Source organism: Suricata suricatta, chromosome 5 (assembly GCF_006229205.1).
Source record: "Suricata suricatta isolate VVHF042 chromosome 5, meerkat_22Aug2017_6uvM2_HiC, whole genome shotgun sequence".
NCBI classification, from domain to species: Eukaryota; Metazoa; Chordata; class Mammalia; order Carnivora; family Herpestidae; genus Suricata; species Suricata suricatta.
This window is the reverse complement of record NC_043704.1, coordinates 6876312-6903515: the sequence shown is the minus strand read 5'-3', so window position 1 is coordinate 6903515 and position 27204 is coordinate 6876312. Positions and strand designations below refer to the sequence as shown.

The 27204-nt window shown below is 53.2% G+C and overlaps 1 protein-coding gene across 4 annotated transcripts; it reads right to left on the bottom strand.

Annotated features, from left to right (window-relative positions):
* MX1 (MX dynamin like GTPase 1) lies at window positions 1-26541 on the bottom strand. Of its 4 annotated transcripts, XM_029938935.1 has the most exons (15): window positions 26454-26541; window positions 26221-26342; window positions 22096-22215; window positions 19051-19243; window positions 17653-17790; window positions 14877-15031; window positions 14137-14275; window positions 13453-13651; window positions 11968-12046; window positions 10333-10455; window positions 9822-9963; window positions 9323-9481; window positions 6666-6742; window positions 5048-5296; window positions 1-586 (listed from the first exon to the last, which is right to left on the bottom strand). In XM_029938935.1, the coding sequence occupies exons 3-15, from the start codon at window positions 22192-22194 to the stop codon at window positions 356-358; spliced, it is 1983 nt and encodes a 660-aa protein (XP_029794795.1). In that variant the 5' UTR covers window positions 22195-22215; window positions 26221-26342; window positions 26454-26541; the 3' UTR covers window positions 1-355. The 4 variants fall into 4 exon arrangements, 2 of the variants coding, with proteins under 2 accessions (XP_029794795.1, XP_029794794.1); XM_029938934.1 differs by lacking the exons at window positions 26221-26342; window positions 26454-26541 and adding an exon at window positions 25691-25760; XR_003908457.1 differs by lacking the exons at window positions 26221-26342; window positions 26454-26541 and adding an exon at window positions 1900-2073 and having other exon boundaries at window positions 501-586.
* Between the last annotated feature and the right edge of the window lie 663 nt (window positions 26542-27204).

Below are 27204 nucleotides of genomic sequence, written 5' to 3'. Positions count from 1 at the left end.
TCTGGTAGAAACGAGTTTATTACAAATCAGTGAAGCACAGCGTGTAAGCACACCCGGGCAGGGACGAGGCTCCCGGAACACAGCGGGAGGGCGCTCGGAACAGGGCCTTCGTGCTCGGATCTCCGGCAGGAGACGGGCGGGGTCCCGGAGGAGCGGCCCCCAGGCGCCACGTCCATGCGGTCTCCGTCTCCTTAATCCTGACCTAAGTCTTCGTCCTCGGTCCCTGCCCGTGAGGGACAAGCACAGATGGTGACTAGGAAGACTGGCCGCTAACATCTGGGGCAGCTGTGAAATGGGCTGGCGGGGACAGGCAGGCGCGCCCTGGAGCGGCGGCCGGGGCAGTCGGCGGCCGGGCCTAACCGGGGAACTTGGCCAGGCGGCGCCGAGCCTGGGCCAGCCTCGAGAGCCGCTCCTTCAGGAACTTGCGCTTGTCGCTGGTGTCGCTTCGCTCCTTGAGGAGCCAGCTATAGGCCTCCTTGTCCTGCAGCAGCTGAAGCATGCCCTTCTGCAGCCTCTGGCCGAACACTTGCAGGATGAAGTACTGGATGATCAGGGGGATGTGGCTGGAGATGCGGTTGGTGGCCTCCTGGCAGGGAAGAGACATTCGTAGAGGGCTGAGGGCGGGGTCCGCAGGGGCAGAGGGGTCGGGGCTGGCAGGGGCCTCCGGGCCAGAGGCGGCGCCAGGAAGCTGACCCCGCCTGGGACACTCGGGTACTTTCAAATTACTTATAACTTTGCTGGAAAGATTTTATGACCTTTTTTAAATTTTTTAACATCCATGCTAAATATTTTGCATAAAAGAGTCAGGGCCATCAAAAGCGCAGAGTGGAGGGAGCCCTCTGCAGTCCCTGGGAGGCCGGGTGAGTCTCAGGCCGCTCTTTGCCCTCCCCGGACCCCACCTGATCGTAAAAGGCTCGTTCCTGAGACAGGCTGGTCCCTTCGGAAGCGGACTCAGCCCGGTACCTTAGCAAACTCTGGGCTACATTAGCACCTGGCCGCAACGCGGCTGAAAGATTAAAGGAGCTGAAAGATACAATGTTTAAAAAGATGAGGGCGTGTGGGGGCACCTGGGTGGCTCAGTCGGTTGCATGTCCGACTTCGGCTCAGGTCATGATCTCACAGTTCATGAGTTCGAGCCCCGTGTCGGGCTCTGTGCTGACAGCTCCGAGCCTGGAGCCTGCATTGGAGTCTGTGTCTCCCTCTCTCAGCCCCTCCCCTGCTCTCACTCTGTCTTTCTCAAAGAAAAACATAAATAAATGATAAAAAAAAAAACCCAGAGAGGTGCCGGGCGTGGAACAAGCTCTCGTGAGGCTGCCCCGGGGACAGCGCGCCATGGACACGGCCCTGTGTTCCTGGGTGACAGCTAGTGAGGGACTCGGCCGTCACCAGATGGAGGAGGGGGACACAAGGGCAGGCAGAAGAGGCGGGGCCACACGGAAGAGAATGCCAAGAACGGACGGAAGGTCCGAGGGGAAGGCTGATGGCAGGAAAGAGAAAATCGGGGACCCAAACGGTATTTGGGGAACCACGCAAACCAGCAGCGTTTCTGACAGACACAGGAGATAGGCGAATACACCCCCTCTGATGCTCACCTAAGGCAGGCAGTGGTGGGTGGGCAGCGAGAGGGACAGAGAGGCGTGGGGGGAGCAGCACGTGCCAGGCCGACAGGGACAGGGGTGAGTGAGGTGGCCTGGTGAGCAGGGCCGATGGCACTAGTCCCTCCGGAGCCAGATGAGCCTGGGGGGCCGGGGAGGTGGGCTACACAAAGGATCACACACATGGGCCATGTCTGCAGGAATCTCTCTCTTTCTGGTAACCGAGAAGAAATTTCCAGGTGGTGACAACCGGTTGCCTGGGCCCCATCCCAAGGCCCACAGGGCCACTGTGCCAATCACTGACCTGGGGAGCGACGAGCGACGAGCGTGGGAGGAAGAGGGACGCAGTGGGGCGTCAGTGCTGACACGAGCCGCACGTGCGAGCCGCACATGCGCACAAGGAGGACGCAGGAGCACGCGGGAGGAGTCAAGCTCGTTAGTCAGCTGCCGGTAAACCGCGGAGAGCGCCGCGGATTGTCTGCAGGGCAGGGCAAAGGGAGGGCGGCTGACGGTGGATTGGGAGGGGGCGTGGCCCGGAAGGGGGTCCGAGACCAGCCTCGCTGACTCTGAAGACGGCGGAGAGGCCATGCGCAGAGGACGGCCCCCAGAAGCTGCATGAGGCAAGGAGACGGGTTCTCCCCTAGAATCTCAAGAAGGGGCGCCTGGGGGCTCAGTCGGTTGAGCATCCAACTCTTGATTTCAGCTCAAGTCACAATCTCATGGTTTAAGGGACCGAGCCTCGCATCTGACTCTGCACGGCCAGCACAGAGCCTGCTTGGAATTCTCCTTCTCTCTCTCTCAAAACAGATAAACATTAAAAAAGAAAAATGTCAGGTCATAAAGGCGTCAACGCGCACTGTGCAGACTGACGGATGGACAGAAGCAGCAAGAATGCCCACAGCTCTTTTTTTATCACCGACAGATTAGGCTGATTCTAAAATCCATAATGAAACCAGAATAAAACTAGGTGGGAAAATTCTGCTTGACAAAGAAGCGGGCACAGGCAGGGGCGTGCCCGTGTTCACAGCGGCATCAGAGACTGGCCAAAGGGTGCGAAGAACCCAGGCGCACAAGGACGAGAGAATAAATGAAACGCAGTCTTTCCGTCCCCGGAGCATCTTGCTGCTTTTGGGGGGGAAGGGCGGCCTGACCCTTGAGGACGTTATGCAAAGTGAAACCCGCCAGACACGAAAAGGGCAGCAATGGCATGACCTTCCTACGTGAGCTCCGGGAACCAGGAAGCCCGCAGGGTCAGAAGGTAGAAGCGGGGACGCAGGGCGGGAGCGGGGCTGGGAAGTCTGAGTTTCGTTGGGGCGGAGCTTCAGTTTGGGAAGATGAAGGACCCTAAAGACGGGGGCGGGGCCGGCTGTGCCACCACGTGAACGTGCTTCCCGCCACCGAGCTGCGCTCTTAGGGATGGGTAAGGTGGTACCTTCTGTGCGACAGGTATTTTACCACGATGTGGAAGAGAAGGAGCAGCAGCGGGGAGCATAACGGGGGTGTTTCTGGCTGCACTAGGCACTTAGACCGTGGATAAAACCTGCTGACACAAGACAGGACACGTGAGCGTCATCACGTTGATGCTGACATGTAAAAGGTGAGCCAAGAGAAACAGCACCCAGTCTCCACCGCGCCTTGGGTTAGAGGCTGGCTGGCCCAAGGAGGGGCTCTGTACGGTGGGGCGGGCATCTCCTCGGAGCCTGTTAGAAATGCAAGATCGTGTCCCCACCTCGCACCTGCAATTCAGATCCCAGGAGACCCATGTGGGTGACTGAGTTCTAGAAACTGCCTCAGCACAGGTGCCGGCAAGGATTTGGGGAAAGAGGAGCTCTTCTGCGCTGCCGGGGGGAACGCAAACGGGGGAAGCCGCCCGGGAAAACAGGATGGAGGGTCCGCAAGAAATTAAAAATAGAATTCCCCTATGACCTAGCACTTGCACTACTAGGTATTTATCCAGAAGATACAGGTGTGCTGTTTTGAAGGGGCACATGCACCCCAATGTTTATAGCAGCGCTATCGGCAATAGCCCAAGTGTCCATCTATGGATGAATAGATAAAGATGTGGTGTATATACATACACAATGGAGTATCATTCAGCGATCAAAAAGTGTGGGAAGCTGCAAAGATCCAGCTGCTAGGCTATTTACTAGCCAGAAATGTCACTCCCTGAGAGGAGTTACCTGAATTACAAAAATAGGCAGGGAAGCGCCACTCCCTGTCAGGAGAAGCCAGAAGAACAAAGATCAATTGCCTACAGGCAGGGTGGTATCAGCCCTTCAGGTGCTGTGCTAAAAACTTTAGTTTGGTTCCTTCTTTACCCTAGCTTTAATCACTTGACCCTGTTTCCTAGCAACCAACCCTGTCCGCTTCCTGCCCTAAACCCTATATAGGTGTGGGTATTTTTTTCAGTAAAGGGGCTTGATCAGAAACGCTTATTTTGCTTCTACTCTCTGTGCTCCCTGCCCCCCAATTCTCTCTCCTTCTCTCAGGAACCCGCAAGGATCGACCGCCCCGCTGGCTGGGGCGGACATGACCAAAAAGAATGAAATCTTGCCATTTGCAACAATGTAGATGGAACTAGAAGGTCTTATGCTAAGTGAGGTAAGTCTCTCAGAGAAAGATATCATGTGATTTCACTCATATGTGGAATTTAAGATATAAAACAGATGAACATAAAGGAAAGGAAGCAAAAACAATATAAAAACAGAGAGGGAGACGAACCCTAAGAGACTCAAGCACAGAGAGCACACTGAGGGCTGCTGGAGGGAAGGCGGGGGGAGGGGCATTGAGGAGGGCACTTGTCGGGAGGAGCCCTGGGTGCTAGTGTACATGGTGAATCGTGAAATTCTATTCCTGCGATCGTTACACCATATGCTAACGAACTTGGATTTAAATCTAAAAACTAAAAAGAAGAACACTGCCTTAAAGCACCCAAACAGTGACCTGGTGGAGACATCTGATAAACCAGCAAAGGAGGATTTGCTGTCTGTCCGGGTTCAGACCTGTGACGCTCCGGGCTGTGCGTCCCTCCCCTGCACGAGGCAGACTGACCGTCACACGCTGGGAAATGTACAGGAGCCACGAGAGCGTGCGTCTCTGGGATTGGCTCCTGTCACCGCGTCCTGACCCTGAGGCAAGGGCTCCACCCGCACTCAACCCCCTGAGTGTCCACAAGAACCCGGGGAGGAGACGGCGCCCCACAGACACCACCACGCTGAGGCCCAGAGAGGTCAGAGAACTCGGCCAGGGCTGCACAGCCCTGTCAAAAGCAGACGTGAGTGTCTCTGAGTCATAGCCTCCGCTCATCTATCAGAGGCTCGGTGCTTCCACAGAGGCCGGGCACACAGAGCCAGCTGATGGCCACCCCACAGAGACCCAGAAATTAGAGAGAGACATCCCTAAGAAAAGGAAATGGAATGAAAGCCGCCTTTCTGAGGCGCTCACAGACTTACCTGGCGGTAAGCCAGCAGATGATCAAAGATTTCAGACAAGGAGATGTTCAGCGAAGAAACTTCTTCAGAGATGGCATCCTGAATTTTTTTGCACTTCTGATTATCATCTGAATCCTTGTCCCTGACCCTCTGCAGCGCATGCTGATAGATCTGGTCCTGACAATAAACAATCTGCTCCATTTGGAAGTGAAGTCGGATCGACTTCTCCGCTTCTTTTTCTAGTTCAAACTTGACGTCTTCGATTTTGGACTACGGCAACAGAGAAGCCCAACCAGGTTTGCTCAGAAAGGGGCGAGGAAGGGGGAGGTCCCTCCCCGAAGCCCACGGCCAACCAGCCCCTACTGGAAGGAAGACCGCATCTTCCCATGCCGCAGCCTTCCGTACCCCACGCCGGCTTATCTAGGATGGGCTCCCTCCCCGGCGGGGTGCGGGGGAGCGGTCAGCGTGCCCAGATCCCGACGCCCCTGCCCTGAGCCTGGGGACCTGCACCGGCTCTGCTTGGGGCCCGATTTCTCAGATTCCTCCTCTTTGGGGGCTTTCCCATCTCATCAGGAGTATACATGCCCATCGCAGAGATCGTGGAGGTACAGACGGGGCCAAATTGACACCCACTCAATTCTGCAGGATTCACGTTCCTACAATTTAGAGAAACTGGTTTCCAGAAGGTTGGGGAATTGATCTCACACCTAGAAAACGCCTGCACTCCCCAGAGCCCGAAGGGAGCCAACCAGTGGGATGCACCCCAAACATTTTCTTCCATGTACATTAACACCTTCCATGTGGATGGGAGCCCAAGGCCCAGGAAGCTGAAGTGGCATGCCCCCAACCTCCCAGCCTGCGAAAGGCCAAGCCAGCCTTCCCAGCAGCGCTGGGTGCCAGGGACCCAGTGTGCGTGTCTCCCCAAGTTCAAAAGTTGAAAGCTTAATCCCCAAAGTGGTGGCACTGGGGTGGGGGTGGGGGTCCAGGCCGCAGGAGGGATGGAGTCAGCGCCCTTGTAAGGAGAGACGCCAGAGTGCTTTCTCCCTGCCCCCTCCCTCCCTCTGCCCTTCGAGGGTGTGACGAGAAGACGGCCCCCACACGAGCCAGGGCCAGGCGTCGGGCCCCTGGGCAGATGCCACGTGTGCCAGCACCCTGACCTGGGGTTTCCGGCCTCCGGAAGGCGGGACCTCAAGGGCTGTCACATAAGCCGCCGGGCCGCGCTCTGTGTGACGGCCGCCTGAGCTGAGCAAGCGCGGGGACCCCTCACTGTGTCTCTCAGCTGCACAAAGTGGGGGTTTTACTTCCTCCTGACTCTTCACTCGTGGAAGACACCGCTTGCATGCGTGGCTTCCTCGGTGAGGCTCTGGGTTCGGGCACTGGCTTCAGATGAGGCCGTTCTACTAACTGTGGCTCTCTTCTGTGATTTTAAGTATTTTATTTCTCAAGTCCGTCGCCCTCCCTCACTCTGCTTGTTGCTTTTAACCCAACATCACTGGTGATACCATCAAGGTTCACCAGTGAGCCTCGTTAGCTACTTCTCCACACATACCATCAGGTTGAGATGATCTTCATGCAAGAAATCTATTTTCTGGCATCAGGCTGACTTTTGTCTCTTTTAATCACCTGTGGTCAGTCTTACCTTTGTTGTTCTGTAGAGGTTGAAAAATTCAACAAAATTTTCTTTCGAAATCTCTGCAAAGGCGAGCTGGACCATATCTGAAGAAAGAAAGACAAGATTCATTCAAAATCATAGACTGATGGGGTGCCTGGGGGGCTCAGGCGGTTAAGCTTCCGGCTTTGGCTCAGGTCATGAACTCGAGGTTCGTGGGTTTGAGCCCCATGTCGGGCTCTGTGCTGACAACTCGGAGCCTGGAGCTGCTTCACATTCTGTGTCTCCCTCTCTCTCTGTCCCTCCCCCACACACGCTGTCTCTCTCTGTCTCTCAAAAATGAACATTAAAATTTTTTTAATCCTAGATTGCAAAACAGAATGAAATGCTAAGAAATGAAGATTCCTCCCTCCTTCCCACCCTTTCTTCTCACTCAGGAGGGAGGCACGCCTTTTTTGCTGGAGAACACTCTGGAAGAATTTTAAAGCTTAATTGTCCCCCCGCAGCATATTTCTTTGACATTCAAATCTTTCATCTTCAGCAGAAATAGTAATTTCTGGCAGATTGGGAGTATATATTTTACAATGAAACACTCACACCACTCTTAAATATGCCAATCAAATCATTAAATGTCCATTTGAAAAGAAATACAGGAACACAGTCTTATTTCAGTCAGAAAAGTCACATTATTTCTTTTGATTTTTGAAACTCCTCATAGATCTGACTCCCTCACAGAATTTTTTTTCCATAATATTTTATTGTCAAATTGTTTTCCATACAACACCCAGTGCTCTTCCCCTCAAGTGCCCTCCACCATCACCACCACCTGTCTTCCCCGATCCCCCCTCCCCCCCAACCCTCAGTTCATTCTCAGCTTTCAATAGTCTCTCAAGTTCTGCATCCCTCTCTCTCCCCAACTCTCTCTCCCTCCTCCGTTCCCCCTGGTTCTCCATTAGGTCTCTCTTGTTTTCCTGCTAGACCTATGAGTGCAAACATATGGTTTCTGTCCTTCTCTGCCTGGCTTACTATGCGCAGCATCTTTGTGCTTGAAAATCTTTCCTTGACTCCACATCGTTTCTTCTGCAACGGAAGTATGCGCACAGATACACGTGGGTTTTAAAGTTTTTTCTCTGACTATAAGGCTCTAAGTGGCACAAATGGTCTTTGAGAGTAATAAATTAAAAGTGCGAAATTGCTCGACACAACACAATTGCCAATTCTGGCACACAATTATTAAACCTAAAGGCAAAATCGTATCTCTTCATGAGCTGTGAGGGGCTGTCCCCAACCTCTGTGGGTTCACGACCCGTGAATGATCATTACTTCTTGCTGAAATGAGAGGGTTGAAGCCTGAGAGACAATGGTGTCAGCCTGGGCCGGGACTCGGTAAGCCTCATGGAAACCAAGGAGCATGGCAGTTGCAGGAGAAGGGAGTGGCCGGTCCGAAGTGGCCCCTGACACAGTTTCCTGCCTACCCGGGGCGCCCTGATGCCACTCTGGATTCCTCCGGCACTCTAGAATATTCGAAACTCTCCCACACGGACAGTGGAGCTGTCAACCTCAATCCTCAGAGATTTCAACAAAATAGAGGGGCACCTGGGGGGCTCAGTTGGTTGGGCATCTGATTCAGCTCAAGTCATGACCTTGGAGTTTGTGGGTTCGAGCCCCACATCGGGCTCTGTGCTGACAGCTCAGAGCCTAGAGCTGCTTCCAATTTTGTGTCTCCCTCTCTCTGCCCGTCCCCTGCTCACCCTGTCTCCCTCTCTCCCTTGAAATGAATAAACATTAAAAAAAAAAAAGATTCAAATAAATGGAGTATTTTGAGACTGTAAAACACACAGCTGGGGAGCCGACCGGCGGTGTGGACCATGAGAACGGTGCATTTGGTGTGGGCTCCCGGTTCCTGACACCGAGCTCCTGAATCCCGCAGAGCCCCTCGGGTGCCAGAGCATCCCTTGCTCTAAGAGGTGACTCATGGAGGGTGCCGGACAGCTTCAGGGTGAGGGCTGCTCACCAGAAAGATCAAGCCTGGATTAGAAGCCTGGAACGTTCGGCCCCCGCTCCACCTCCCACTTCTGCGGAGGAGAGAGGGGCTGGAGATGGAGTTAGGAGCTGATTGTCTCCGTGATCACCGATCCCGCCTCACTAAACTCCCCTGAACGAAGGGCGCAGGCAGCTCCCACGCTGGTGAACACACCCGTGTGCCAAGAGGGTGCCGTGCGCCCCCCCAACTCCACGAGACAGGAGCCCTCGCCCCAGGACCCGCCCAAGCCTCACCCTCCATACTTTCATTCACGTCCTTTATCCTAACCTGGCCAAGGGAAGTACCTCCTTTAAAATAAACCCCAGAGGTAAGTAAAGTGGCCCTGAGTTCTGTGAGCCGTTCTAGCAAAGTATAGAGCCTCATTCGGAGGGGGCGGCAGGAAGCCCTGGGAGCCTGTCGTCTGACGTGGGGGGCCGTCCTGTGGGGCGAGCCCTTACACTGCACCATCGGTGCTGAGCCACTTAGTGCCCCAGTCGAGTCCAAAGGCTGAACACCCAGCTGGGGTCCTGGAAAATCAGAGAATTGATTGGGTCCTTGGATATTAGCAAACACCCCAGGAAGAGTCTGGAGTTTAGCATTGGTTTTGGTTCAAGCCTTCCCCGGCCCAGAAATAAAATGCCTAAAAGCGAAATCAGCAACCCACCCGTCACCGTGTGCAGCATGTCGACGGCCGGCTCTTCAAGCTCTCTGATTTGCTGTTTTATGATAATCTCAAACGTCTTGTAATTGACGAACCCTGGCAGCTCTCTGCCCCGGTAGCGATTTTCGAATTTCTCCATTTGTTTATAAATAGCTTTGTAACCTGGAAGAGAACAGCTCTGAATTATCTTACAAAGATAACCTCGTGGGCTTTTCTTTTCCTTTTTCTAATTTATTTGGAGAGCGCGAGAAAGCATGAGCCAGGGAGGCGCTGAGAGAGAGAGGGAGGAGCCAGAATCCCAAGGAGATGGACTCCTCTGCAGGCTCGCTCTAGGTGACCCCCGAAATCTGCCGTGGGCGCTCGCTGGCAGGTGCTCAGTTATGTGGGGCGCAGCAGAGGCCCTTCCCCAGCCGACTCGCCCCGCCTCCCCGGGCCCCGCCTCCCCGGGCCCCGCCTCCCCGGGCCCCGCCTCCCCGGGCCTATGGCAGAGCCCTGCGCTTACCTTTTTGGAACTTCTTTTCGATCACAGTGCTCCATTTGTGGAACTCGTTTCTGATTTTGGTGAACAGCCGACTCTCGTTTTCGCCCACAGCCTCCTCCCCTTGTATTAAAGAGTTGATGTCATCATTAAATGCATTGATTTTCTGTCAAGAAGGAAAACTTAAGTATAAGCAGAGATGTTTCAACTTCGAGTGAGGCAGTCTGGCGTCCGTGGGTAGGCCACAGCTAGGCACGTCCCTCCCCCCACCACCTGGCTGGGATGACAGACCCTCCCACCCCCCAGCTGCCCTCGGGGCTTGGGTGACCGCGCCTGCTGGGCGATCCACGCAGCACATGTGACCGTCCCTCTCGCCGTGCCCTTTGTCCCTCCGCCCTGGCCTCTCTCTGGGATTAAGTAGGCACCGTGAGCCTGGGGCGGCTTTTGGGGAGTAAGAGAAAAGTGCGCACAGCACATGACGGTGTTCTGGAGGTTGACGTGTGAGTCTTGACTTAATGCCACAGGCAATACTCACATCTATCAGAAAAAGCATTTTTTCATGTTCGTCTTCCGGTACATCTGAGCCATACTTCTGTAACTCTTCCGTTATTTTCTCATGATTCTCCTTGATTTGATTCTCTAACAGGGGCAGGGATTTCTGAGGAAAAAGAAAATATTGCAGAGACATAAATGTGGGACAGGGAAGGAGCAGGAGCCCCCAGGTCTCCTGCGAGGTGCACCTGACCCCCTGGCTTCCTCTGGAGCGAAGCTGGATGGGGGCGGGGGAGAGGAGTGGGGGGGCACATTAGCGGGCACTGCCTCCACCCAGGCCTCCCCACTCCCTGGGGCAGGGGTGACAGTTTTGGGGACGCGCCCAGGTGGCCACTCCGAATGGCTCCTGCATCCCGTCCGAGCAACGCCAGGAACAGTTCCCTCTGTGATCTGCAGCGATGTTAGAAAGAGCCACTTGTCTCGTGGGCTCCGAATGGGCAGCCGTTGGGACAATTTGAGATGCACAACTTTCGTGCCGCTAACAGATGACATGTTTTCAGGGACTTCCATCTCTGGCGACACGGCGGACAGCGTGGGCTAGCGCCCTCGTCCACCGCAGACACCGAACAATGCTGGCTGACACGGTAAAAGTGCCCCTTGAAATGCATCCGCGAGCTGGAAGGTACTCAGAGGCACAGCCAGGTGACCTGAGCGCCCAGGGACAAAGAGCAGGGGTTTGGTCTCGCGGGGCATTTGCAGGAAAGAAAAACTGAGCTGACATTTCAGAGCCTCCCTTGGTGCTGGGGCAAAGGATAAATCCCGGTGGGCTTGCTCAAGGGGGGGGAATCCAACGAGCCACCATCTTCTTACTATACAAAGCTGGGACCCCAAAGAACTAGGAACCACCATGCCCTCTATCCCCATTCCTGGGTACTGAACTCAGAAGGACATAAATGGGAGGACATAAAATCTCTGCCGAAACTCTGTAACCACAAGCCAGCCCTCAGGTCTGCTGCCAAATTCAGACTCCCTGAGGGGTCCCCCAAACCTCCAGCTGAGTATCTGGAATGATTCAGGCCGGAGGCTGCCCCTCCCTGGGGAAGCTGATTTTGAACCTGGGCTTTCATGAATCCCCACAGATCAAGTTCTGGAAGAGACATGCCCAAGGTCAAAACCCTAACGAGGGTGGTGGGGGGTGATGGCTAGCAGGACCCAGCGCACCGAGACTTCTGACACTAGACTCCCTGCAACATACAACAGAAACGGGTGCAAAGGAATCTTTAAAGGGATGCAAATGTGAAAAGGCGAGGGACTCAGTCCAAACTTGAAAAAGAACCACAGAGATATTTAAAATGTGAAATCTCTGAGCATGACCACTGCGGAGACATTACGGGGGTGGCTAGCAGAGAGAAAGGGAAAAGTGGGTGCAGGGCTCATGAGATTTTAGGCCAAAAATCGTCTATCAGACCCCACCGCACGCGTGTGCCACAGCGACAGGCCATCCGGGAGCCTGCTGGAAACGGAGAATCCCAAGCTGGGCTCCAGACCACGACCCCGAGCCCGCACCTTGGCGAGGGCCCCAGAGATCTGTGTGCGCTGACGGTTAGGGAGCCCACACGGGTTAGCTCTGGGTTTGTGGGACTCGAGTCAGAAACCGGACGGCTCTGTGTGCGCTTACACAGATGTGCGTGATGAGTTCGGTGGTCAGTTTGTCCGCCAGGCAGGGGATGGTGGCCCGTCCTTCCTCCAGAAGAACCCTGCGGACAGAGAAGAGAACATGCCACGGAGCCACCCTGGTGTGGCCAGAAACCCCAAGTCCAATTCCTGCGGCAGGGACGGCCGAGGCAAACCCAGCCACCCCACCGGGGAGAGCCGCCCGCCGCTGGCACCCAGATGGGCAGAACTGCCCTGCACGGAATGGGGACAGAACTTCCGTTATTTCAGATACTTTGGAACAGCACAAAGTTGTAGAGAATTGCCGAATCATGGTATCGTACACCTCAAACTAACATAACACTGTATGTTAACGAGCCGGCATTAAAATGAAAAGCTTGCTTTAAAAAATGGCATAGAGAGACCCCTTCAAGCTGAGACATTATAAACGTCTCATGATATTAAGGGTGCCTGGGTGGCTCCGTCAGTTAAGCCTCCAAGTTCAGCTCAGGTCATGATCTCGCAGTTTCTGGGTTTGAGCCCCACGTCGGGCTGACTGCTCGGAACCTGGAGCTGCTTCTGATTCTGTGTCTCCATCTCTCTCTGCCCCTCCCTCACTCGTGCTCTGTCTCCCTCTCTCTCAAAAATAAATAACCATTAAAAAATTTTATATATATATATGTATATATATATATGTCTCAAGACATCTGACTACAGGATTGTCTTTATAAAAATATACGTGGCCACCTATGGATATGGTTTCTTAACACTCACACTCTTCTCCATGTAGGTAACATGTACGTAAATCTATGTAATGCATGTCGGCACAGGGCTCCACAAGAATACCCTGACACGTACCTAGTACATGTATGGATGACATTGAACTACGGACATGCCCTTCCCCAAGACGAGAACCTAAACCTGGGGCTGCTTGGAGGAAGTAAGACCCATCCTGGCTCGATCCAAACCTGTGTTCGCCGAGTTAGTGTAGGATTCTTTATATTATAAAGAACATTTAAGGGTAAAGGGCATGCATACCTGTGTGTGAGAGAACACTCATAGCTAAGCTCTGGTCTCCACATCTGTCAGTTTTTAAAAACTGTGGTAAAATGTACGTAACATAAAATTTACAATTTCCCCCAGTGCCCCTGACGGATAGTCAAACTGAGGTGTCCCACGATGTGGAGGCTACATTTGTCATACAGCAAATATACGCCTCTGGGTCCGTTTCTGAGCTTTCTGATTTGTTTCCAATCTGAGGCATTTATGTTTTTATTCTGGTTGCAGCACACCATTTAAATTATCGCAGCCAGTTCCCTCCTTAGCTGATCCCTTATTTGTTTGCTTATTTCTTTCCTCTTTTGTTCCTCTGGGCAAATCCCGCGGGCCCTGTGAGCCCAGCGCACTCCCACACCCCCTCCCGACGGCTGCTTTGGCGCAGCAGCCACTTCCCGGGAGGAACAGAAGCCCTGCGTTTGGGCTCGCCCTTGCGCAGACACCGCCCGGGTACCTGAAATGTGGGTGGTCCTCAAAGAAGACCCTCTCTCTGTCCAGAGCCTCGGCCAGGCTCAGCTGGTCCTGGATGTCCTGCTGGCCGCGGCACTTGACGACCATGTAGCCCTTCTTGAGGTGACAGACGAGGTTCTGTGCCACGTCGACCACCTTGTCCTCAGTGCCTCTGTCCACCAGGTCAGGCTTCGTCAAGATTCCTGCAAGCCAGAGCCCTTCGGTCAGAGAACGCTACAGCTTCCTCTCCGCCTTGCCTGTGGGACCTGACGGCACCCCCCAGGGCCATGCTTTGACGCTGAGTCGCCAGCCAGTGACAGAACGACGGCTCAGGCCCCACAAAGATGGCCCGCCCCTCCAGGCAGCTGTGGCTTCACCCAGGGCGTGGCCCTCAGCCAGAGACAGCAGTGTGTGGTGGCCGTTTAATTCTGCTTCTACCCAGCAGGAGAGCTCACTCACTGGCTCTCCGACTTCCCTGTGAGGCACGTCACGGGGTCCCAGGCCCTGCCCGAGAGACTCAGGAGGTTTGGGGGGGCCAAGGGCCTTGCATTTCTCAACATTGTCCCGTCATTCCTGGTGCAGACGGGCATGGAGAAACACAGGTCTGGCCAAGACCAGCGGCATCATCTGCGGAGCCCACGGCCAAGCAAAGCCCTCCTACGGCTTCTAGGCTCTTCCCTCCTCTCACCTATGGTCCTGTCCCCGTCAGGGTCCACCTCCTGAGCCATGCTCAGCGCCTCCGTGGTGGCGATGTCCACGTTGCAAGGGACCACCACCAAGTTGATGGTCTCCTGCTTCACGATGTACTTCCTGATGAGCTGCTTGGTCTGTGAGAGGAGGCAGGTGCGTGAGGGCAGGGCGGCCTGACCTTGACCTTGCCTGGGGAAACTGCAGAGCCCCAGGGGCACCTCCCCAAAAGACATGAGCCAGCAGCGCTTCTCCAGCCGGAATTATGAGAAACCAAGTTCCCCGTGGCAGAAACGGAGCGCCGGGGTCTGGGGGAAAACCGCCAGACCTTAGCTCGTTAACTACCTCCTTAAGAACAAGATGCCGAGAAGCACATGGCCGTGCCCTCGATCCTTGATTTCTTGGGTAACATGCACCAATATGAAAATGAAATGTATCTGTTTCTGATGCCTTCTCTCCCCACATAAAACATCTTCCTGTACACACCGGCTTAGATACGCCACAAAATGTAACTATAACCAAACATGGGTCACCAAAATAAAACCAGACACGTGTGAAATGAATTTCCAGTTCTGCCTGCTTGCCTCACGCTCCCCACATGTCTCCATCTGACTTGGCGGAGGCCACGGAGACCACCACGCTCTCCCAGGCCCCCTCACACCTCACATATCCCCTCTCCCAACTCAGCCCAGAACTCGCTGCTGTCCAGGGCACGGCCCTGCCCCCAGACCAAGGTTTTACCTGGCGTCCGATGTCGGCCGGCTGATTGCCCACGGCCACCCGGGTGATGCCAGGGAGGTCTATCAGGGTCAGATCCGGGACATGCGGGGAGCTGACCTCCAGGTTGATTAGCTCATGGCTGATCCCCAGTCCTTCCCCAGCAATGACATTCTGGGCTAGGGAACGGGGAAAGGAGAAAAACTGAACAGAGTGTACAGTGGAGGCGTCTCCCGACAGCAAATCCTCCAAAAGCAGTCTCCTGCCTGCCCTGCTTGGGCAAGGCCTAGTGAGCAGATTCACTTTTCTGGATCTAGAAGGAAACTCAAAGGATACTTCACTGCTTTCCTTGCCAGTGGCCAGCACTGTTTGACACCGAGTGGAACCATCTCTAAAGATCACAGTCACCTGCACCAGCCCAGAGCCCGCACAGCCCGGGCCCTTCCTGGCTTTGCACCTGAGTCTTCCCCTTGATGTCCTTGGGAGATTAACAACAAAGGAAAATGAAAGCCAATAAGAACACACGGGAACGCTTGAGACAGGATTTGGGAAATGACAGAGGGGAACATGCTAGTTTTGAGCTAAACGAGGACTGGAATGGACACGCCACTAAGGGGCTTCCCGTTGCTCCTTCCTCCGTAACGATGCAAATCTCATGACCTGAATGTATTTCATCAAACTGTTGGCTAACACCGCGTTACTCCTGTCTACACCCAGGATGCCTTTTTGACTTATACCAGCCAAGAACTCGGAATGGAAACATTAACAATGGCTGACTGGGCACCTCCCAGCGTCCACCTGCTGGACACCGGGGTCATGAGGTTAAGTCTGGCCCCTGGGGTAAACGTGGTGCATGTGACTCTGGACAATGTGATGAAGAGGCAGGGAAAGCCCTTGGCCGGCGCCCAGCTGGCTGGGATGTGGGCTTCCTGATGAACTTGTGCGGCCTTGGGCGCGGAGGCCACACACATGACAGAGAAACAACACAGGAGTCCAATGCCGGGCCCTGCAAACCAGCTCTGGTCTGCCCGCCTCCAGACTTCCCCATGAGAGAGAGAGAAAATGGGCGCACTGCTCATGACACCCTGTTTGCAGCGCGCTCGCACAAATGGCCTGGAAACTCCCTTCCACCATGGCACTCACGCTCCCCGACATGTTCTCCCAACCCCAGAGTCTGTCCCTGACATCGGGCTTGCCCGTGGCTGACAGGACATCACAGAACGGACCCTGTAGAGATGGAGAACTTGCGCCTGGGGGCTCCCCCTTCCTTCCTGCCACAAACCCGTCCACCACCACGCAAAGAGCCCAGCCTGGCCTCCCAGAGGAGGACGGCCACCACGTGGGAAGAAGACCTGGTCACTGCAGCCCACGGCCTGGGCATGTGACCGAGGCCACCCTCACCTGCTGGCCCCAGCCAAGCCAGCTGGAGGGAACCACGAGGACCAACAGTTCCGAGCCGTTGGGCTCAGGGGTCGGGTTGTCACACAGGAAGGGTGATGAGCACACAGGGGTGTTGAGAGTCCTGCCCCAGGAGCCGACCTGACCCCAACAGTCACACAGCAATGTTCTGACTATTCAACAGCCTTCAACTTCTATAAAACAGTCTGTAAATGCGACTTAGTGTTTCTACCTCTTTTTTTCTGAGAGAGACAGAGAGAGACAGAAACAGCGAGCAGGGGAGGGTCAGAGAGAGAGGGAGACACAGAATCCGAAGCAGCTCCAGGCTCCAAGCTGTCAGCAGAGAACCCTATGCAGGGCTCGAACCCACGAACCGTGAGATCATGACCTGAGCTGAAGTCGGGCGCTTAATTGACTGAGCTCCCCCCAGACGCCCCTCTACCCTCTTTTTTTTCTTTAAAGTTTTATTTATTTTTGATACAGGAGAGACAGAGCACGAGAGGGGGAGGGTCAGAGAGAGAAGGAGACACAGAACTGGAAGCAGGCTCCAGGCACTGAGCTAGCTGTCAGCACAAAGCCTGACGTGGGGCTTGAACCCACGAATGTGAGATCTGACCTGAGCCAAAGTTGGAGGCTTAACCAACTGAACCACTCAGGCGCCCCATCCCCTCTACCTTCTTAAGAGCCAAGCTCATTCTTTGCCACTTTTGCACCTTCCCAAAATGACTGAAACTAGGTTGTGACGCACGAGGAAGAAGTGAAGGTCAAGGTGGAAAAGGTTATTTATCCTCCTCCCTCGCTCTCAGCAGCACTCAGCCCTGCGGCTACTTATTTCTCCTTTCGGATGATGCTTCCTGTGGACAGAGCGACCTCTGTCTCTGTGGTTTGCACTCACAGAGACACCGCCCCCCCTCCCCCCACCCCCGCCGCAAGTCAGCCTGAGCGTCTCGTTCTCAGAGGAAAGGGCCCATGGAATGCTTCCGGAGAGGGTTCAGGAATGGCCCAGAAGGCCTTTTCACAAGGTTAACAGGGAAAGGGGGTCCCTGGCCCCACACCCCACTCTTCTTCCATCAGATCTGTGGAGCAGGAAAGCCCTTGAATAAGGGACAGATACTCCTTGTTTAAATTTTAAAATGTGCATTACTCTCAGATGCTTATTTACATACTGAACAATTAATTGCTAGGTCAGATTCTGTCCAAAGCGCTGGTCTTAATGAGGTAACAGAAGAGAAAACACAAGGGAGCCGAGGCCTGACGCAGATGGGGGTGGGGGGGGTCCCCAGGCGAGCAGGACAGGCCCAGAAGGGAAGAGTGGGCACAGCGACAGACGGACCCCCTGGCCCCCTCACACCGAAGGCCAGATGTCCAAGTGGGCGAGGACGAACAAACGCGGGGGGCGTACCTTTATTGATTTCCTGTTCCACCTCCGAGGGGTCCGAGATCTCCACCTCGTGGTCCTGGTAGCTGACTCTGCCTCTCCACGCTTCGCCGCTCACGAGCCTCTTCAGCTTCAGCACCAGGGGGCACCTTGTAACAATACCTGGAGACCACGTCCGTGTCAGTCCTGTCCTCTGCTCTTCAGCGCCCTAGACGGTGGCCTCAGATCAACGCTGCACAGACTTTTCCGTAAGCATCTGGGCAGACTGCCGAAACCTTCCGGTCCCTTCTCTAATACTCAGATGCATTATTTTTGGGGCGGCCTTAGAAACGTGCATTTTGAGGGGCACATGGGGGGCTCAGTTGGTTGAGTGTGACTTCAGCTCAGGTCATGATCTCACGGTTGGTGGCACTGAGCCCCCTATCGGGCTCCTTGATGACAGCGTGGAGCCTGCTTGAGATCCTCTCTCTTCCTCTCTCTCTGCCCCCTCCCTGCTCATGCTGCCTCTCTCTTTCTCTCTCTCAAAATAAATAAGTAAACGTTAAAAAAGAAATACGCATTTGCGTATGCCTTCTGGGTAATGTTTGCTCAGTAATGCTCGAAAGCCACCACGTTAGGCCCCTCACTTCATCTCAGGGCTCTGCCATCAGCTCGGGTGGCACACCAGAGTAGGAAACCCTCAAACGCAAGCAAATGTCCTCCACTGTCCCCCAGGACACACCCGCACCAGCCGGAAGGCACGCTGCTCCCACCAGGCCGCTCACCACAGCCCCTGCTGTAAACTTCCAGGTCCCACCCTCTCTACATCTGACCTGTATGTCCAGGCCTGACTCAGGTCTGCCCTCTTCTCCTGAGCTTCTCCGACCCCTTGGCCTGGCACTCAGAGGGCACCACCAATCAGGCCACCAATCTTTACCTCCCGTTTGGAAGGTCACCTCTTGAGAAGGGGCTTGGGAAAGACACCCACGTGCACATGGTTCTGTGCTGGGAGCACAAGTAGATGTACTCAGACCTGCCATAATGGGCAGGTTACACACAATCCACACAAAAGTGTGCAACAAGAGGGTGCTGTGGACTGACTCGTGTCCCACCCCCCATTCATATGTTAGAGCCCCAGCCTTAAAGGGGTAATTAAGGTTAAATGAGGTCAGAAGAGTGGGGCCCCAAGTGACTGGCATCCATACAAAAAAGGTAAGAGACACCAGACGTGTGTGCACAGAGACAAGGCCATCTGAGGACACAGCGAGACGGTCGTCTGCACCCGGAGAAGGACCGCGGGAGAAACCAGCCATGCCAACACCTTGGTCTTGGACTTCCAGCCCCCAGAACCGTGAGGAATAAATTTCTGTTTGTTCTGCCACCTGGTCGGTACCATTTTGCTACAACTGCCTAAACTCACTAAAACAGAGAGCGCATTCTCACCGCTGCCTCTGGGAAGGGCGACCCCTGACAGAGCCTCCAGCACGGAGCTCTTGCCCGAGCTCTGGTCCCCGATCACAGCGATGGCGGGCAGCGCCAGGTCCTGCTCCACGCCCAGGGCCCGCAGGGAGTCGATGAGGTCGATGCAGGGGCGCACTTTCTCCTCGTACTGGCTACACAGGCTCTTCTCGGGCCCCTGAAGAAAGTAGAATCAAAGAATTCTGTCATGGTCGGCAGGTCATGTTCATCAGAGGCAGACAACTTCGATCCACCTATCACGATAGGTTAGAAGAGATCCCCAGAGTGAGTGGGAAAGGAACACAAAGAAATATTTAAAGAAATGAGAGATAAAAATTTCTCAAACTTGGAAATAATTAACTCGAAGACCCAAGAAGCCCAGTGGAACCCAAACATAAAATACATAAACTGCATCAAGGCATATTATAGTCAAATTTCTCAAAACCCACGACAGAGAAAAAAAATATTTCAAGCAACCAGAGAACTGGTTACACACTGAGAGGCAAAGATGAAATTTATAGCAGATTTCACATCAGAAACAATACAAATAAAAAGATAGTGGGATAGCCTTTTTAAAATGCTTCTGTCAACCCAGAATTCTATACCCAGTCAAAATATCCTTTTTAAAAATGAAAGCAAATGAAGATTTTTTTCAGATGTAAAAAAGTGAATGAACTCATCACCAGCATCGGCACTACAGGAAATGTTAAAGAAGCCCTCTGCCATAAGGAAAATGATACTGAATGAAAATTTGAATCCACACAAAGGAATCTACACCAGAAATGGTAACTACTACATTAAAAAAAAATAACTTAACATACCCTTAAAAGACATATGGCTGAACAAAATAATAATAATCTATTGTGGGGCTTATAAGCCAAGTTAAAATTCATAACAAAATCAGCATGAAGACTAGGAGGAGAAAATGGAAGCATACAATTGTAAGGTTTGTATTTGAGCATTAATTTACTTACTATCACTTCAAGTTAGGCTTGATAAGTTAAATATGTAAAATATAAACCCTAAAATAGGCATACTTAGTAAATCAACAAAGGAAATAAAACAGAATCATAAAAAATATAGTTGATTAATTAAAAAGAAGTAGAAACAGGAAAGGGGAAATAAAGAACAGGCAGAGAAAATAGAAAATAAATAGCAAAATGATCTTCTCAAACTTAATTTACAATCACAATAAATATAAATGGTCTAAAGATTTTTCAGAATAGTCAAACAGACTTGGAAAAAGAACAAAGTTGGAGGGCTAACATTATTGACTTCAATATTTATTAAAAAGCTACAGTAAGCAACACAATGTGATACTGGTATGAAATTGAGAAAGAGATCAAAGGAACAGAATATATGTTCCAGAAATAAACTGACATTATGTATGGATAACTGATTTTGACAGACCTGCACGGGCAATGCAGTGGAAGGATAAGCTTTTCAACAAATGGCACTGGGACAACTGGGCATATATACGCCCCCCGAAATAACCTTGTATCTGTATTTCACACTGTAATAAAAAATAACTCACAAGAGTTATAGAACGTGAATAAGAGTACCCACCATCTGAATTAAGAAAACACATAATCGCAGTCCACAAGACACTCCGTGTACCCTCCCCCTCACCTTCCTGCTGTTACCCCTTCTCCCCACGGAAGGTTCCGCCATCCTGAGGCTCCAGAGCACCATGTTCTTATTCTTCTTCACCCATCTTTCTCTAAGCAATACATTCCTTCCTGTTGCCTGGTTTGGAACTTTATATAGATGGGGCCCAACATACATTTCTTCTATGACTCGATTCTTTGTTTTTGCTGCCGCTTTTTATATATGGATGCCTTGATCCCTCTCTATACAGAATTCCGCCATGTGAGCATACCACTCTTTCCATATGCATCCACTGCTCACAGGCGCTTGGGTTGCTTCTGGGTTTTGTTACCATAAACAACACCATTAAGAGCATGGTTCTCAGGGCACCTGCAAGTTTGTGTAGTGCTTTGGCACAAATGGAATCACTTGGAGGATATCTGTTCAAACACAGATGGTGGGCCCTACCCTCGCTCACCAGGTCTCTGGGGGGGAGGTAGATATGGGGGGGGTGATAAATTTCACGTCAACCTTCCCAGGCCTTGCTGAGGATGCTGGTCTGGGAGCCACACTTCGAGACCCAAGGTCTGTGCCTCGAAATGGAACTGCGGGGTTACCAGACGTCACCGTTGAACATGACTGGAAAAGGCCACGCCACAGCCAAGCGGGTGGGTGTGACTGGGGATCGTTCTTACCGCCCCACACAGGTACCACAGGGGAGAGTGCGGCAAGAGACACAGCTGTCCCAGGGACTTCCTTGTCTTTCTGTGTGATTCAGTGTGGCTCTTAGTATTAATATTGCTCAGCTTGTATTATGAAAATGGAGTCAGCGTGAAAGAGGCTGATCATCCACGACTTTAAGACGCATGGCAGCGGTACAGGGAGCTCTGTCACCCACCAACCACATGAGGCAAACACTGTTATCATTCCCACTTCAGAGATGGTAAACCAAGCTCATACACCAAGAGGGGACAGCCATCTTATAAACAAGACCAGAGAGCTGGAAGAGTCCCCAAGGGGATAACATTCAGATCAGACTGGTATCAGGGGCCAAGTTGGGTTCCCATCCAAAATATGTCTTGATTCTGGTGAATAAAGGCACCAGATGGCTTCCCCGTGTGGGAATAGAACCGTGTGGTGGGCACAGGATAGCACAGTGGTCCCTGGGCCCAGAGCGAGGCCGGTTCCTACAGGGGCCAGTCAGCTTCTCGCCTGGCTTCCCAGCCGGAACTGCACCCCACCACCAGCGTCAGGTGTGGCACAGCATCTCCACTACCCCGGTGGCCAGACAGGCCCCAGCGGCCAGACAGGCCCCAGCTGAATGAGGAGGGGATCACATCAGCAACCATGGCATGAGAGATCAGGAAGCAGGCATCTCGGGTCAAGAGCGTCGCCGTCCACAAGGACGGCCCTCAAACACAGATGTTTTTAGTGGCCACTTACGGTTTCCTGGTTTTTCTCTGCCTTATCAGTAGGTCCATTTAGTAGCAGATGATCGAAAACAGGGTCGGAGTCAGTGATCTTCCCTTTAGTGTTAACCATCTTCGTCCTTGATCGGTTCAGCTGAAAACCAAGCGCATCAGGCTTAACACGGTCCGCTCGCTCACAGAGGCACACCCACCACTGGACACGGGGACATGCTGTGGGCTCCTTAACTCTTTAGGGACGGGAAACGGAACAACGAGGAGCCGGATGGCGGATGGAGGCAAACGTCGCCTCACAGCTCAGCCGCCTTCGCCTTCGGGAATGGGCTCCCGGACCTCAGAAGAGTTTTTAAAACTAGCATCTCCTGTTACAATTTTAGGTTGAATGGCAGACACTTTTTCACCATCAATGGAAATAGTGGCAAAGAATGAAACTTCTGTGAATTTTTAAATTTACGTGTGAAAGTAAACATATTATATTTGAAAAAAAAAATCCCTGAACTTTAAGTTCTTTTACTCTGTTCTTTTTGCTCCTGGCTTCCTATTTTTATTCCATTTCCCCCCGTGTGAGTGTATCTGAATGTCCTTCACTTCCTTGTTTTATGCAGTTTGATGGACTTGACGGCCTCACAACAGCACCACGTAAGTCGGAGGCACACAGCACGAAGGTCGGATCTACGTATTTTGTGAAATGATCACGACGGATTCGGCTAACATCCGCCCTCTCATAAAACAACACAATATCATTTTATTTTGAAAGATGCTAATCGCCCACCTCACCAAATCTGTCTGTATCCCCCCGAATCCATACATATATGCTTGAAATTAGGTTTTTAAGAATTTCTGGGACCCCTTGCCTCTAAATACTAAATGTCACACATCTAATAATCCTGAGTAAAAAAAGCGGGGATTTTTCTACAACTTGAACAAACGTTATGAGAAACGTAAAGCAGATGCTTCCCTGCAACACACCTTCCTTCCCCCTGACGAAGGGAGGCTGACTCGTTGGATAGAAACTCAGGGCTCCTCCCCCACACCTCCTTGAAATCACACAAAACTTACAAATTACACCAAAACCCGGGTGAATATGTGTGACTACTCATCAAGGTAAGGTCCCATTGTCGAGAACGAGGCACAGGGGCCTCACGTTGAAGCAAGTTCATGGTTCTCAGAATCCTTTGGGTAAATCTTGAATATTTTAATACTAAGAGAGACAGATAAGGCACAAAGCCTCACTGTCAATTTACTGCCTAAATCAACGTTTGTTTTTTCTGTTGTTCTCTGGGTTTCTTTTGTAAGACCCTCCGCTGAGAACTCTGCAATCCTCCTTTAATACTGTGACCATTGGAAGGAGGGGCGTCTGGGCGGCTCAGTCGGCTAAGCCTCCAACTTCGACTCAGGTCATAATCTCACAGTCTGTGGGTTCAAGCCCCACATCAGGCTCTGTGCTGACAGCCCAGAGCCTGGAGCTGCTTCAGATTCTGTGTCTTCGCCTCTCTCTGCCCCTCCTCCACTTGTGCTCTGTCTCTCAAAACTAAATCAATGCTAAAAAAACTGAAAAACAAACAAAACAAAATAGAGAAACATATTCCTTTTATCATAAAGTGGGAGAAAGGTAAGAGGGAAAGGCAATCAATGAGAAAGAGTATGACAATCTGGAAAATGTACTTCCTAACCCACCCTAGACCACCCATCCCTTTGGAAATGCTTTGTGCCCTCAGGGAGTCCCAGACTGGGGCCCACATTGAAGACGACCTTACTGCACCCCGTCAGGTGGCGTCACTGGTCCCCAGGGCCTGCACCCCGTGACCACGGGTTCAAATTCGCTCAAAACAAGACTGTGTGAATACATTCCCTCTTCTCTTTGCTTCATATAATGACATTCCTTGAACACAAAATCTTATCTGTATGTCTTAAGTGTTTGCACCTTTCACCGATGATCTTTAAAGATCGGTTTGGATTTCAGGGGCCGGGCAATCTCAGTAATGAAAGCCTGTTTCTCACTTGTCCGTTACACTCGGCACCCCGCTGGCCCACGGCACTGAATGCAGCCACCAGCCGTGGCCCTGGCAGGGTCACGCTCTCAGCCCCAGCCTGCTCATGAAGCGTCCAGCCCCTACTGCGCTTACAGACAAGACGGCCGGCTGCTCTCGGGCAGGCACGTCCCCCGAACCCCGCGCCCTTCTCCTCTTCCTCCCCCCACCCCCGCCAGCAGTCAGGATGGGCTCTTCTCTCACTGTCAAGGTTGGGGCAAGGGATGGAGAGACCACCCAGGGCAGGTCTGTGAACACTCGGTCCCCACCGTCCAAGGACGTGCTGTGTGGCCGCCCCGGCATCTTGGATTCCAGGGGGTGAAAGTCTGCCCGTGGCTTCCAGACCCAGACACTGTCTGTGAGCGGCGCCCCTGGAGAGTGTCTGCCGAGGAGGGTGGGGGGTGTGACCCAAGGGCGTCCAGTGGGTCACTATCCTTCTGAAAAAGCCTCCTCAGCCCAGACCTCGCAGAGGTCTCCCGACCCCTAATAAGAACCGCCTACCTAGTACCTCCCGCTCAATGCCGGTCCGGGAAGTCTGCTGCTGGCCCAGCAACTTTCCATCCAGTTTTTAAAATAATCCTCGTAGAACTTACATTTGCTTTTGCTCCCGGGAGTGTTTTGCCTTCCAAAACCCCACTGACATTTAAATGTTTTATGATGGAAGGAGACAGCATTTTGCCCTTTCGATCTAACGCTCTCTACTAAACCACACAAGCCGGCCCTGTGAGGAGAGGGAAGCCGAGAAAGACATGGGGGGGCCTGTCCACACGACAGGGGTTCCTGGCCAGCCGCTGTGTTCCAAAGCGGAAAAATGATACAGTTAGACAGTTTGGGACTGGCCACTGGGCGGGGGGTGAGCATCGCTTGACCCTGCTTCTGACGAACACCTGATTTAAATTTGACCAAATAATTCCAAGAACCCCCCATGCACAGCTCCCAAGGGTGGAGAGTGCAGGTCTCAGCGTCTGGCTCCCTCGGTCAGCCCCCAGGACAGTCTTACCTCCCTCCAGCCCTCAAAACTAGCCGGTCCCCTGCTCAGTCCCACCCCGCTGCCCCAGCAGCCCTCCATCCCCTGGGTTGGGGGTACACTGGGCGGAAAACTTCCCCTGAGGCCTCCTCCCTCCCTCCCACCTGCCCCTCCTTCCTACCCGGCTGCTCAGCTACTCAGAACGCCCCCTAGCGGGGACCCTCCACCCCGACCTCCCAGTATTCTGCAGGATCCAGCGCACCCCCCAGGTCTGCGCACTCCCGCCATGGACCTGACTTTCACTCCCCAGCAATGTGAACGTCAATAAAATTATTAAAGGAGCGGGGAGGCCAGAAGAGGGCGCCTGTACCATTTCTCCTCCGTCATAGGAAGAAACGTCAACTACAGACCCCAACCGGAGACCATCATAGATTATAGCCCCCAACAGGGAGAGAGGTGCGCTTCCTCTCCTGGAAATCGCCACCTCTGCCACTCAGCCGACAAGAAACTGCCATCATGCTGAACTCTTGCATTTCTCCAATGGACTTGGGTTCAAAACAACCCCTCCCAACCCCCTTCCAGAAGATACTGTCCCCGTCCTTTGTTGGACTTGCCTCTGGTCTTGCTACAGCTTGCACGACCCGGATTGCAGTTCTCTGCTATTCCCGACGAAACTCATTTCTGCTGATAAAATAACTCACTGTTGGATATTTAAGGTCGACGGCAGGAAACAGAAAACGATACAAGCCATGGCGCACCTTCGGGTGGGCTTGGAGGGCGTACAGCACTGAACATGAAACTTTCTCAGTGCACACCCCTTGACTGGCCCCCCGGGAGACCCCCTTGGCCCCCATCCCGTCCACCTGCCCACCTCCTCAATAGAAAAGTCCGCAGGGTGCGGGGTGGGGGGCTGTTTCTGATGAGTCACCCAGGAGCCTTAGCAGCCTGTTGGTCAGAAGCGGAATCAAGCTGCGCTCTGAGCCCGGCCAGTGTTTCCACCACCACCACCACCACCATCATCATCATCATCATCATCATAATCACCAACATCCCCATCCCCATCCCTATCCTTGTCATAACTAAGACCAGCTTTTGCAATCCCCCGTGCCTCCCGGGAGCTTGCGACCCTGAACGCGACACTCACCTGGCCCCGCGCCGCTGTGAGCGCCCCCCGCCGCCGCCGCTCAGCTTTTATTCGGCGCCGGCTCCACCCCTCGCTCTCGCCGCCCCCACGGCCGGCCGAGGAGAAACGAAACTCCAAGAAACCTGGGAGAGGGGCCCGTCAGGCGCAGAAACGAAACCGAACCATCACCCACCCACCCACCGCCGCATCCTCCCTCCCCCACCGCCCTCCCGGTGCCAGTTCGCTGCCCCAACCTCTCCGGGGGGCCCTCCGGGCGTGCTCAGCCCCATCCGCGAGCTTGGGGCTCTATCAGCTGGAGGGAAATGCAGATTCTGGGGCCCAGACCTGCTGACTCAGAAACTCAAGTTCAGGGTGCAGGAAGCCCTCCGGCTCCTAGAGCAGTCTGAGAACCGCTGCTCCACTGGCCTTGAGCCAATCAGAGCTCCAAGTAGCCTTGAACCTAGACACTCCCATTCCCTTATCGCCTGGTCCCTTCCTTCCCAACCCTCTGATCATTGGCACTGATAACTGGGCTCTGAAATTCCTGCCAGCAGTTCCCAGGGATCCTCTAGCACCAGCAGGGGTTCTCCAGCCCTCGGTCAGCGGCCCACCCTTCCTCCCCCACGCTGCTCCCCATGCAGACAGCTATTAACCTTATAAAGTTATTTTACCACCAAAAGATGGGTTTATTTGGGAATAGTAAGAGAATTGCAAATTGGGACAAGCAAGCTATGGCAAAACCATCTGCAAGTCGTTTTATGGAGGTGAAGGAAGTTGGGAGGGTTTTTTTGAAATGTTTATTTAAGTTTATTTATTTTGAGAGAGAGAGAGAGAGCACAGGGGAGGGGCAGAGAGACGCAGAGAGAGAATCCCAAGCAGGCTCTGCTGCTGTCAGCACAGAGCCCAACATGGGGCTTGAACCACGAATCATGAGATCATGACCTGAGCTGATATCAACATCTGACGCTCAACCCACTGAGCATCCAGGCGCCCAGGGAGGAGTTG